The 11,472-nt window shown below is 47.5% G+C and overlaps 1 protein-coding gene across 1 annotated transcript; it reads left to right on the top strand.

Annotated features, from left to right (window-relative positions):
- The first annotated feature begins 2,976 nt into the window (after positions 1-2,976).
- Positions 2,977-11,457, top strand: PRKRIP1 (PRKR interacting protein 1). Its single transcript, XM_079325253.1, has 6 exons — positions 2,977-3,136; positions 4,313-4,391; positions 5,781-5,881; positions 6,636-6,721; positions 8,389-8,456; positions 10,718-11,457. The coding sequence occupies exons 1-6, from the start codon at positions 3,017-3,019 to the stop codon at positions 10,831-10,833; spliced, it is 570 nt and encodes a 189-aa protein (XP_079181379.1). The 5' UTR covers positions 2,977-3,016; the 3' UTR covers positions 10,834-11,457.
- Positions 11,458-11,472: the final 15 nt, after the last annotated feature.

Raw genomic sequence — 11,472 nt, 5'->3', positions numbered from 1 at the left:
CAGCACTCTGATTTTGTGGGCTTTGTATTTTGATGAAGTACTTTCTATTTTTGTATGACCTAAGTAACTGTCTTGCCCCACTCCCCAGATTTTTAAAAGTAAATCATGCAGAATACATTAAGAGTCTGCACCAACTCCCTCAACGCGTAGTTTGAGAGTGAGATGTTCCCAGATTTCTTTCCCCACTGTTTGCAAGATCTCTGATGGATGACAGGCAGCTGCCTGTTTGTTTCCTGGGGATGTGAGCTGTGGCTGGAACGAGCCACGTTTTGGGCAAGTCCAGCTGCTCCCTGCAGCCCTCAGGCTGCCATTCTGCCTTCCACCCATGGGGACTGGCACCAGAGGGCCAAGTCCTGGCAGCTCATCATTCAGCCTGTGGGAGGCTGTGTGTTTGGAGAGGTGGCTGTGAGGAAGAAATGTTAGGGATTAGTTGTGCTTAGGACTCAGCAGAGGAAACTCAATTGGTTTGCAGCATTCTGCATTGTAAAGCAGTCTGTGGTGACTGAGAGGGGACAGGGGAGCTGCTGTGGCCTCTGCCACAGAGCTGGTGTGTCCCTGGCAGGGCTGAGTCCTGCCTGGCACTGGATGGTTTCTGTCCTGGTGGGCTGAAGAGGACCCAAGGCTGGGAGAGCCGCAGGCACAGGAGCTGGCAGACAGTGTGGAGGAAGCTGTTTGCATTGCTCCAGCCAGGGCTGAGACTGCAAGGATGCCTTCCAGGACCAGCGGCCAGCTGGGAACTCAGCCAGCACTAAATTCACACCATTCTTTTACAAATCAGGTTGGTAAGACAAACACGAGATACAAACTAGTGTGATTTCCATAGCAACCTCAGCGGAGGTTGAAAAGTCTTTTGTAAACATAGGGCTGAACCTGAGGATCAGCTCCGATTTTCTCCACAGAAAGGGGAAGAGAATGGAGGTTTAATAAATTCAGGCCATACAAATGAACTATAAATCTCAGAAGGAGCCATTCCCAACCTCCCTGTTCCCTTTTCTGTCACCCTCTCCACATGCACAGCACGAAGCTGTCTGAAACCCAGAGCCCAGCTTCCCGGCTCTGGCTTATCTCCATAAACTGCACAAAGGCTTATGCCCCTCTTCCATTGCAGCTGACCTTTACTGGCTAATGCTGTGACGCACACACAGCCCCAGCACATGCCATGCCATTTCTGTAGGGCTACAGTGACTTGAAATGAAATTTGGCTTGCAGTGGAGGCCTGTACTGCAGCCAGCTCTGGCTCCTCTTCCCCACCATGGCTTCCTCCAGCTCCGTCAGGCAAGCGTGGATTTGGGTGTAGCAACCCAGAGCTCATCCAAGTGCTGTTCCTGCATATCCCAGGTGTGAATATGGATGCAAAGAGAGCATTCCCCCCCTGCTACCTGCAGGGCCCTGCTGTGGGGAGCGCTGCTGCCGTTCATCACTGTCAGCAGACAAAGCCCGCGGGCCGCGCTGGTTAATGACCAAAGTGACACGAACAGATGGCGCAGGCAGCCTGCCACGGGGGCACCAGGAAGTGCTGTATCGCTTACAGCCTCACGGGGAAGGGATTTGGCAGGGCTCAGGGTGCCGGTGACAAACACACTGCATTTTCCTCCTGCCCAGGCAGATGCCGGAGCTGCCTTGCTAACGCGGCGTGCTGGGGACACACTGCAGCCCTGGGGACGTGCGTGAGGGGACAGGGACACCAGAGCTCAGCAAACACGGCTTGGGCAGGAGCAGGAGCATGGCTACAGATGGGACATGGGAGGAGTGATGCAGGGAACAAGTTGAGTGTCTGAGGGAGGATGGCAGAGGCTGGAGCACAGGCTCCAGTTCCATCCAAAAATGAGACAGGGACCTGCTGGAGTGAGCCCAGAGAAGATGATTGAACCCAAACCAAATGATTGGAGGGGTGGAGCACCTCTCCTACAAGTAAAGGATAGGAGAATTGGGGAATGTTCAGCCTGGAAAAGAGAAGGCTTCGAAGTGACCTAATTGTGGCCTTCCAGTACCCAAATGGACAGAAAGATGCAGAAGGACTTTGAACATGAATCTGTAGTGACAAATGGGGGAACTGCTTCAAACTGAGTGGGTTTAGATGAGATATTAGGATTAAATTCTTTGCTGTGAAAGTGGTGTCATTCCAGAAAATCTTTGACAGCTGCATCCCTGGAAATATTTGAGGCCAGGTAGGACACAACTCTGAGAGCCTGGTCTAGTGGGTGGCATCCCTGCCCACATCAGGGGATTGGAATAGCAAGATCTTTCAGGTCCCTTCCAACCCAAATGATCCTGTGATTCTATGAGGAAGAACTTCTTCAGTGTGAGGATGATCAAGCATTGGCAAAAGCTGCAGAGAGAGGGCGTGGGGTGTCCCCCAAAAGCCCTCTGGACACAGCCCCGAATGCCACACTCAGGGGATCATGCTGGAGCAGGGGGGTGGACTGGGTGACCCCAATGGTCCTTTCCAACCTGAACCATCATTCTGTGACTCTGTGCCTTCAAAGAATCCCACTGAGGGTGGCAGAGCACTGGGAAAAGCTGCCCAGGAAGAACGTGGAGTTTGGGGACATTCCAAACCCACCTGGACACGTTCCTGTGTCACCGGCTCGGGGTGACCCTGCCTTGCTTGGGCTGGGTGATCTACAGAGGGCCCTTCCAACCATACAGTTTGGTGACTCTGCCTTCAGCCTCCGTCCAGGCTGCAGCCTATGGACATTAGGAGGGGGAATTTCCTCACAGAAAGGGTGATTAGATATTGGCAGAGGCTATGGAGGTGTTCAAGAAACGACTTGTAGCACTCAGTGCTCTGGTTGTGACAGGACTGAAGCTGTGTTCGATGATCCCAGAGGTGTTTCCTGGGTGCCCCTCGCCCCTCACGGAGCTCATTCCGTGGCTCTGCTGGCGCTGAGGGCCCCGCACGGGGGGTCCCTCACACAACTCCCACCCCCGCCCGTCCCCCCGCACCCGCCATGACGGGGCCGCCCGCGTCGCGCGCCGTGACGTCACGGGGGCGGGCCGCGGCCAGGGCCGGAACATGGCGGCGCCCTCGGCCCCGCGGCCGCCCCGGCCCCGCAAGGAGCCGCAGCCGCTCGTCATCCCCCGGAGCGCGGCCGAGGAGCAGCGCCTCCGCCTCGAGCGCCTCATGAGGAACCCGGTGAGGGCACCCGCCGGGGCACGGCCCGGGGCGGCGGGAGAGGAGAGGGACGGCGAGACACTCCCCACCCCGGGGTCCGTGAGGGGAGAGGGACACTGAGACCCCCCACCCCACCGCCGGGGTCCGTGAGGGAAGAGGGGCACCGAGCCCGCCACCCTCGGTGTCTGTGAGGTGAGAGGGTCACTGAGACCCCCTCGGTGTCTGTGAGGGGAGAAGGACGCCGAGACCCCCACCTCTGTCTCTGTGAGAGAAGAGGGACTAACTCCCTTTCCCTTCCTCGGAAAGAGGGGAGAGGGACCAAACTCCCCTTCCTCCTCTCCGTGTCCGTGAGGGAAAAGGAACCGACACCCCCTCCCCGGGGTCTGTGAGGAGAGAGGACCAACCCCCCCTTCTTCTTTCCCGGTTCCATGCCGGGATCGGCACACTCCCCCTTTTTCCTTGCCGGGTGCTCAAGGGGAGAGGGACCGACCCCACAGGCTGTATTGTGAGGGGAGAAGGACCCGTCTGTTCTGCGATGCTGTGAGGAGAGAAACGCTTCTCTGGGAACCCAGGGGCCCCTCAGTGCTCTGCCCGCTGCTCTTTCCTCTATCCACCGCTTTTAATGTGCGGGAGCATGACCCTGGTCCTCTAACTGGCTGTTTTGATCCTTTCCTGAGGAGGTTTTTGCCAGGAGGAGACTCTCACTCCCCCCTCTGTGTGTGCTGGAGCAGGCTGAGACTTCCCCACACCACGTTCTTCCTCTGACCTTGCACCATATGTTCTCCCTTCCTTGCTCTTCCCTGTCCTCTAGCTCTGGCATGGAAGGTGCACAAATACCTTTCAGCTTTTCCCAGACTACTGGTGGTGGAATTATCCTCAGCTCCTGCAAGTGCTTGGATGTGCTGGCATGCTTCCTTCTAGTTCCTGTGCTGAAAAGAGGCACAGGCACTCCTGATCCTCCTGGGGTTTGTTGACCTGCAGGCATGAATGTGAGGGACAGAGAGGATCTTCTGATTTTCCTCTTCTGCTTGCTCATGAGCCCTGTGCATGAAGAAATTGCTGCAGCTGTGCTCCTTCTGAGATCTGTCAGTTGGTGGAAGAGGCTGTTGTCAGACGTAGCCTGCCTTTCAACAATGTGTTAAAATTGCAGATTTTGCTCCTGGAAGATACTGATGGCTGCTTGGTTTGTTCTTGCAGGAAAAGACTGTACCAATTCCTGAAAAACTGAATGAATGGGCACCACGACCTCCCCCGGAATTCGTTAGAGATGTCATGGGTAAAGATTCTATTCTTCAGATCACTCTGGGGTCAGCCACAGTTAACTTAGAAAAGTGTTTAGCAGGAAAGAACAGAGGTGGTTTTCTGCTACTCATTTGCTGAAGAAAAGAGGTGTGAAATGTGCTTTGAGAGTTGATTTTTCAAGTTTTATTTGGTTTTCTCGTTCCACTTTTCTGCTGACTGTCAGAATGCAGAGAGAACAAAGCCCGTGGCACTGCAGCATGTGGGCTGCCTGCAGTGCAATAAGCTGCTGCTCTGGTGATGACAAGTAAATGATGATGAGTAAATCTGTCCTCTCCATGGATCTGAGAGTGCTCTGGAAGATTGGCAGTATGAAGTCCTCCTTTTGACTGCTTTGGGTCTGAATCTCAGGCTGTGAGAAGCAGGCACGTGCAGCAGGTGTGATTGTGTGTGCTCAGGCAGGGAGCTGGCAGCTGTGCCAGGACCCTGACCCAAGTACTCTGTGTACACTTTTACTTTTATCTGCAGGGATTAAATGTAGTAACTGTGGTATAAACTGGCTGCATGTAGTAAGTTCTTCGTCTTTTCTAGAGGTTGACTTGTTCTTATTTCAGAATAACTGATCTTGGACTCGAGTTTTTATAAGCTTCTGAATAAAATCTGCTTGTTGGAATTCTCCCATGGCTTTTTCAAATAATTTTGCTGTGTGCTAGAGTTGAATTGTCTTGTTTTTTTCTGGGAGTACCTGACATGCTGAGACTCTGTTGGTATCGAGAGCACACCTGTTGCAGTCTCAGCTGCTGGGTTTTAATTAGGTGTCTTCTTTGAGGCTTTTGTTCCTGTGCTTTCCCTTGAGAAAGGGCTCAGGAGACTGGGGAAGAGAGTGGAACTCAATGCTTAAAGCTCCTGCAAGTCTTCAGCATGCAGGCTGATGCCAGGAAAAGAGAGCTGTAGGGATTTAATTTATGAAGAAACAGTTAAAAACTGTCAGTGGATCTGTGTTGCTTGGGAAAATACAGTATCACCTTTTCCCACCTTTCTGCTGACCTTTATTTTATGTTTGAGAAATGCTGAAAATTAGTTGAAAGCAGCATCAACAGGGTATTGTAGCTCTGTCTGCCTGTAAGGGATTGGGGAGTGCATTTCATCTCCAGTTCTTTGCCTGCCTTGATGTGCAGCTAAGAGTGGGCTCTCCAGGGGGGTAACTGTAGGACCTGCAGTGACCCAAAAAATGTGTGGGTTTGCAACTCACTCTGGCTTTTGGTTGTATGCTGGGTTTAAAATGGTGACACACTCTCTGTGTTGTTGGTAGATTTTCATCTGACAGTGCCCTTTCCTGTGTCCCATCCCTCAGCATCCAGCTGTAGTGACTTGTGAGCATCTCTTTGCCTGCTTTCCCAGCAGCCTGAGCTCTTCCTTGTTGCAGGTTCCAGTGCTGGAGCTGGCAGTGGGGAGTTCCACGTGTACCGACATCTCCGTCGGCGAGAGTACCAGAGGCAGGATTTCATGGATGCCATGGCTGAGAAGGTCAGCACAACTCTTTATAACCCTCCCCACCCCCAGCTGTTTGTTTTTTGTTGAAAATCTGTGTTTTCTTTGAAAGTCATGTTCAAATAATTCTGTTCCTAGCCACCCCTTGTCAGAGGAGTCTGTAGGAGTGTGTGATCCATGGTGTCTGTGTCAGTACTGAAACATTTGGTGCTTTGTGTCAGACATGCTCCATCTCCTGTGTTCCCTGGGGTCCTAGCACGCAGTAAGGCCTCATGGGAATGTGTGTGTTCTCAGGCTGACTTGAAGATGCTTTAAAAGCTAGAAATCCTTGATAACACTGCCTTGCACAGACAGAAACAAAGTACCTGTGCACAGAGTCCAGATGTTTTCTTTTAAGTCTTGATTGAGTAGAACGCCCCCTCTTTTAGAAAACACTATTGATATGCTCTCTCTTGGCCGAGATGAGTCCATATGTTAATGTTTGTGTCTCCAATTATTCATTTGTTTTTACTGAAACATTCATTAGGGCAGAAGCCCAACCTCCCTCATCTGCTCCTGTGAAGATTCCTCCCTCAGAAGGTTTCAATGATTGGCTCAGGTTGCAGGTTAAAAATGCTGTCTGTACAGGAATCATCCCTAGGAACGTGGCTTTGTATAAAGAAGCCAGACAAAATCTGGCAGAGCTCCCTTCTGTATTTTGCTAAAAGACTTCTCCCTAAAAGGACATGACTTTTAAAACAAGTATTTTAATTTAGATTGTGACCAAAGTATGACATGTGATCAATTACAGCAAAGACTAGATGAGGAATTCCAGAAGAAACTGGAGAGGAATAAGATGATTGCAGAAGAGCAAACAGCAAAACGCAGAAGGAAGCGGTAAGGGCAGATTTTTCCCAGGAGGCTTGACATGGAAACCCTCACTCCCTGTGCCTCATCTGTAGCTGCATGCTCTGGATAAACACTGTCATTCTGTGTCTGCATCTCTCAGCTGGGAAGTCTGGCTGTGGAAATTAAATTTGTCAGTGTCAATGTTTGGTTTCCAAAGGTAGCTGTAAACCTGACAGGCTTTGCTGGATTGATTTCTTTTCCATGCCATTGCTTGCAGGATAACTTTGGACTGGTTGAGCTGCTTTTGCTGACACTGTGGTCTTGACTGCAACATGCCTTGCTGCATATTTGTTTTAGCAGTGTCAGAAAAACTTTGTGTCTATATCTGGCTGAAGTTTATGTCTGAATCATTTGATACCAAGCAGTTTCAGTGCAAAACTGGGTGCTGCTTCATGGGTAGGCTGCTCCTGCCTACCCTATTGAAATGTCTGGCAGGCCAAGTCTAATAAGTTAGGTGGAAATACTAAAGAAAATATTAAATCCATCTTTCTCTTAAATTTTAGACAAAATGAAACAGTTACAAGATTTATGCTCTCAAGAAATAGCCTGAGCATTGTAGTGCAGTGACACAAGAATTTAAATCCCACTCCCTGTGTCCAGGATAGGTTTCAGAAATAGCAGGGAATCATGGCTCTGCTCTTTCCCAGGATCTGACACTGAGCAGCCTCTCCCTTGCTGCTTTGGATGCTGTGGCTGAGAGTTGCTGTGGAAAGGCCTGTGCAAAGTGGCTCACTGCCATGTTAACACAAAAGTGCACAACACAAACACTGTTGCCATCTTAGTTTAATTTAATGTGGTCCAACAGATGGCCAGCAAGTCAGATCTGGCCTGCTGCCTCTTCCCTGGCTGAGATGGAGAACAACTGTTCCAACAGCAGATGCTGCCTGAACACTAACACCTCCTTGTCCCCCTGCTATGCTCTAATGTTGTGGCTTTGCCCTGCTGGAGCCCCTCTGATTTCCCTTATCACCCTTCTCTGTCCTGATCCAACAGGTACAGTTCCTGGCTCTCTGTTTCAAGAGAGTTCAGTTACTCTGTTGAGAGAGGAGCATGTGAATGCCAGGCTGCTCTTCCTGTATCTGCCATTAACTTGCCAGGTTGCCTTTGCTGGGCAAAGAGAGCTGGGTTATATGTGTTGAAATTCTCTCAAACCCTCAGTGCTTCTCCTAGGGCCTGACATCCTGAGAAAGTACAGCCAAAGAGGAAGGTCAGAGCATACTGCACTATTTTTATTTTCTTCAATTGAAGTATATATTACTGGTGATTTTTTCCCCAGTGTTCAGTTTCTGCAGTCTGGGTTTTAACACCATTTTCTTTTTGTGTTTATTAGCCTAGGTAGCTAAAATGTGGGGGTAGTTTCATTTTGTTCCATCTGTGTTCTTGGAGATTCTTGTGTATCATAATTCTGGTTGCAGTGGAGTCATGAGAGACTTTAAAAAAATCTATTAATCTAAAAACAACATATGAAAGTTTCTCTTGATTGTCTGCTAAGTTTGCTCTTGCTGAATTTTCACTTGAAGCCAAATTTAAATTGAACTTCTCTTCTGAAATCAGCTTTTCCAAGTTGTCTGTAATATGTCCTTTATCAGTGTATGAATATGCAGAAGCTTTACAACATCGAATTTGCCAGAATGTCTTTTTTCTTTGCTTTATAGGCAGAAGTTAAAAGAGAAGAAACTGCAAGCTAAGAAAAATAAACTTGAACAAAAGAAGCAGGAAAAAGGTCAGTGAAATTTAGTTTACTTTTCTCAGGACTTGGTTCTGTTCCCTCATTGAGGCTTAGAAGGTTTTGTTCCACCCCCCATCCCAAGCATTCTCAATACATGGATTAAAGTCTGAGCCTTAAGCTTGTTATTTTAGCTAATGTTTCAAAATCCTCTTTGAAAGCCATCTATGTTGAGATTTAATCTTACAAATAACTTGGCTGTTTGTAAATATTTTCCATTTATTAGGGGAAACTTTGGACAGCAAACTCTGGAATCTGAGTCTGTGGATGTTTTGCCCCAGCTATTCTGATGAACTGCAGATTCAGAACCTCAGCTGCTCAGAAAGGCAGGATTGTACAAGGCTGTACTTTTTTATATTTTGAATGTGTATGGGAAAACAGGTGGGAAAAAAAAAATGCACAGCTTGGGCAGCAAGAAACTGAGTTATAATTGTATAAGAAATTAAGCCACCTTGCTACCATCTGTTCCACAGGACTATTTTATTTCATAGATAGAAAGGTGAAAAACCTGACTGCCTCTGTTCCCCTGCAGTCTTGAAAATTAATGTTCAACAATGTCAGTGTAACTGTTTGCTCAAACTTTGGCATACTCATTGCTTCTTTTCAGTGAGAATGTTTTAGCTTAGTCTTTCAAATATTTTTCTCTTGTGAATTAGCACACAAATGGTTAATCTTAAAGTTACAGCAGGTTCTGGTAATTCTGCTGGAAGGGTGACTTGCCTGACAGTTCTACCTTATTTGTGCTTTGCTTTTCAGAATTGGATCTGTTTCAGCTGAACCACTGCCAGCCTCCCATGTAAACATGGGAGGACAAATTGTTAGGTTAATTTTACTTGTGACAGCAAGTGAATATAGCAGAGTGAATTTTTTGGGTGTTTTGTTTTGGTCTTGTTATTTTTTTAAGCTACTCATTTATGAATTGCAATTGGGAGGAGACTTTAAGTATGAGTCAACATACTTTTGTTCATTTTGAGTGAGCAAACAGAATACCCATCCCTTAGGGAGTGGCTGGGAGAGAGGAGAGCTGGATCAGGGACTGGCACTGTGGTGTGGGATTGCCCTGTACCAGTTGTGGGGCTGGAGTGGTTTTGTTTGGCACAAGTTCCTGAAAGACAGAATCCAAACTCGCTGGTCTTTGTAACAGTTCTTAACTCTTTATAGTCTGCAGTCCTCTATGTAAAATAATAATATCGGGGGAGAGAGAAGCCACTCTTACCCATTTTTAGTTGACTGAGAACAGCCTTTCCTTTTTTTAGTTTTGTGTGCCCTGGGTTGGGATCTGAAGAGTTTTTTCAAATTAGTTAAAGTGTGTTTGTTGGACGTAGCAGGCAGACATTTGTCTTCCTTTTAGAATGAATTAATTAAACCTCTGAATTTCCATGTTTCATCTTTGTTGTAGTAAAAACATTAAGAATGAGGGTTGGCACTGGTGAGGTCAATTGTTAAGGTTGCGTTAATGGACAAACTCCCAGTAAATGCTCAAAGTTCAGCACTTCACCACGCGGTGGCATCAGACCACTGAGCCTAAATCCTGCATGAACTGGTCAGGACAGAATGTGACTGGGCCTGAGGAACAGGAGAGAGCAGAAAAATGGCTCTTGGTTTCAGCTCCCACTTTATGCTATACCTCGCTTTTATTATCAGTTATTTAATTTCTAGTAGATGTTTCCTGTTTTTTAAACTGATTTCACAAGTTTTTTGTGACCCTTGTTAACCTTAGGCATACCTTAATGAGATCCTGTACTGGCAGTATAGCAAACAGTCTGTAAAAGTTTATGGCACCTCGTGGAGTTTCTGTGAACTTGGATAGGTTGTAGGAATATACTGAATCTTGCCTGTGGCTTTCCAGTGCTCTGTGTGATCTCCAGCCTGCAGAGATGAGATTTGGAATGATATAATCTGTCACCTCAGTGTCTGTCTCTGTTAGAAAGAAATAATGTTCCAGAGGAGGTGGAGTTGTTTAATGATGGACTTGGTAAGGTTGGAGATAAGGGAATTCCCCAAGGGAGAATTTGATATTCTGAGCTCCTCAGCCCTGGGTAGAATTAATAGAACCTGATTCGTGTTCCCTGAGTATCTGGGACTGCTTAGCTGTGAGATGCTTAACAAGGAGGACACAGGGGAATATATTACCCACCCGTGCTAATTAGCCTGACCTGATCCACATTTGCTGAGCACCTGAGAGTGTTTTGTTGTGAAATGCTTGAGGAGGAGCCAGGTGAGAGCATCTCATCCATTCATCCTGTTTGTATTTGTAGAACCTGGGCAATCCCAAGAGCAAGGCAGCAGCGAGGATGATGAAGAGGATAGCAAGGAGGAGGAAGAGAAGGAAGATGATGCTGAAGAGCCAAGTTTTGTCATGGGAAGAGGATGAGGCCTTCCAGGGACAGCTGGAAATGCTGTTCATTGCTTTATATTCAGGAGCATGAAAGTCCTTCATCTCAGCCAAGCAGAACCCATTGGCGTACGTTACATCTGCTTAACGGGGCATGGCCTTCAAGTCACAGGCCCGAGAGAAAATGATAGAGAAATGCCAAATAAGAGATTTTTTTCTTAATTGCTTGTATAACTGCTGTGCAGTCTGCTCTAAGTTTGCTCTAAAGAGTCAGCCATAAGTCTCTATGACCCTAGAGTTCTTTCTAAAATGGCCCAGAGTGTTTTTCTGTCTGAAAGCTAAAACATGACTATTACCATTTAAGGGAAATATTACTGTGAAGGCTACGTATTCTACTTATCTGGAAGCTGGTAGCAGTGGGATACATGAATCTAGGGGAAGAGTCTAACCTGAAGTAGAAAAGTGGTCTGTAGCCAGACTCTCCTGCACTGTGAGTGTTCTGCATTTGGGGTTTTGTATGGGGTCATCTCTAACCCAAAGAAATCAGTTTATGTTGCTAGACAAGTTCTATAGATTTTTAATCAGGATCCCTTTTTTAATGCTAAAACTTTCCCTATTGCTTTTCTTCCATGTTTTCTAAATTAATAAAAGGGATGTGTTGGATTGTTCTGTCTTCTA

Source organism: Erithacus rubecula (assembly GCF_903797595.1).
Source record: "Erithacus rubecula genome assembly, chromosome: 22".
NCBI classification, from domain to species: Eukaryota; Metazoa; Chordata; class Aves; order Passeriformes; family Muscicapidae; genus Erithacus; species Erithacus rubecula.
This window is presented reverse-complemented; position numbering and strand designations above follow the sequence as displayed.

Excerpts from the sequence above, each read along its gene's own strand:
- PRKRIP1 (XM_079325253.1), top strand. The coding sequence starts at position 3,017 with ATGGCGGCGCCCTCGGCCCCGCGGCCGCCCCGGCCCCGCAAGGAGCCG. Across the intron at positions 4,392-5,780 it reads ATTCGTTAGAGATGTCATGG|GTTCCAGTGCTGGAGCTGGC; the intron begins GTAAAGATTCTA and ends TCCTTGTTGCAG. Across the intron at positions 6,722-8,388 it reads GCAAAACGCAGAAGGAAGCG|GCAGAAGTTAAAAGAGAAGA; the intron begins GTAAGGGCAGAT and ends TTTGCTTTATAG.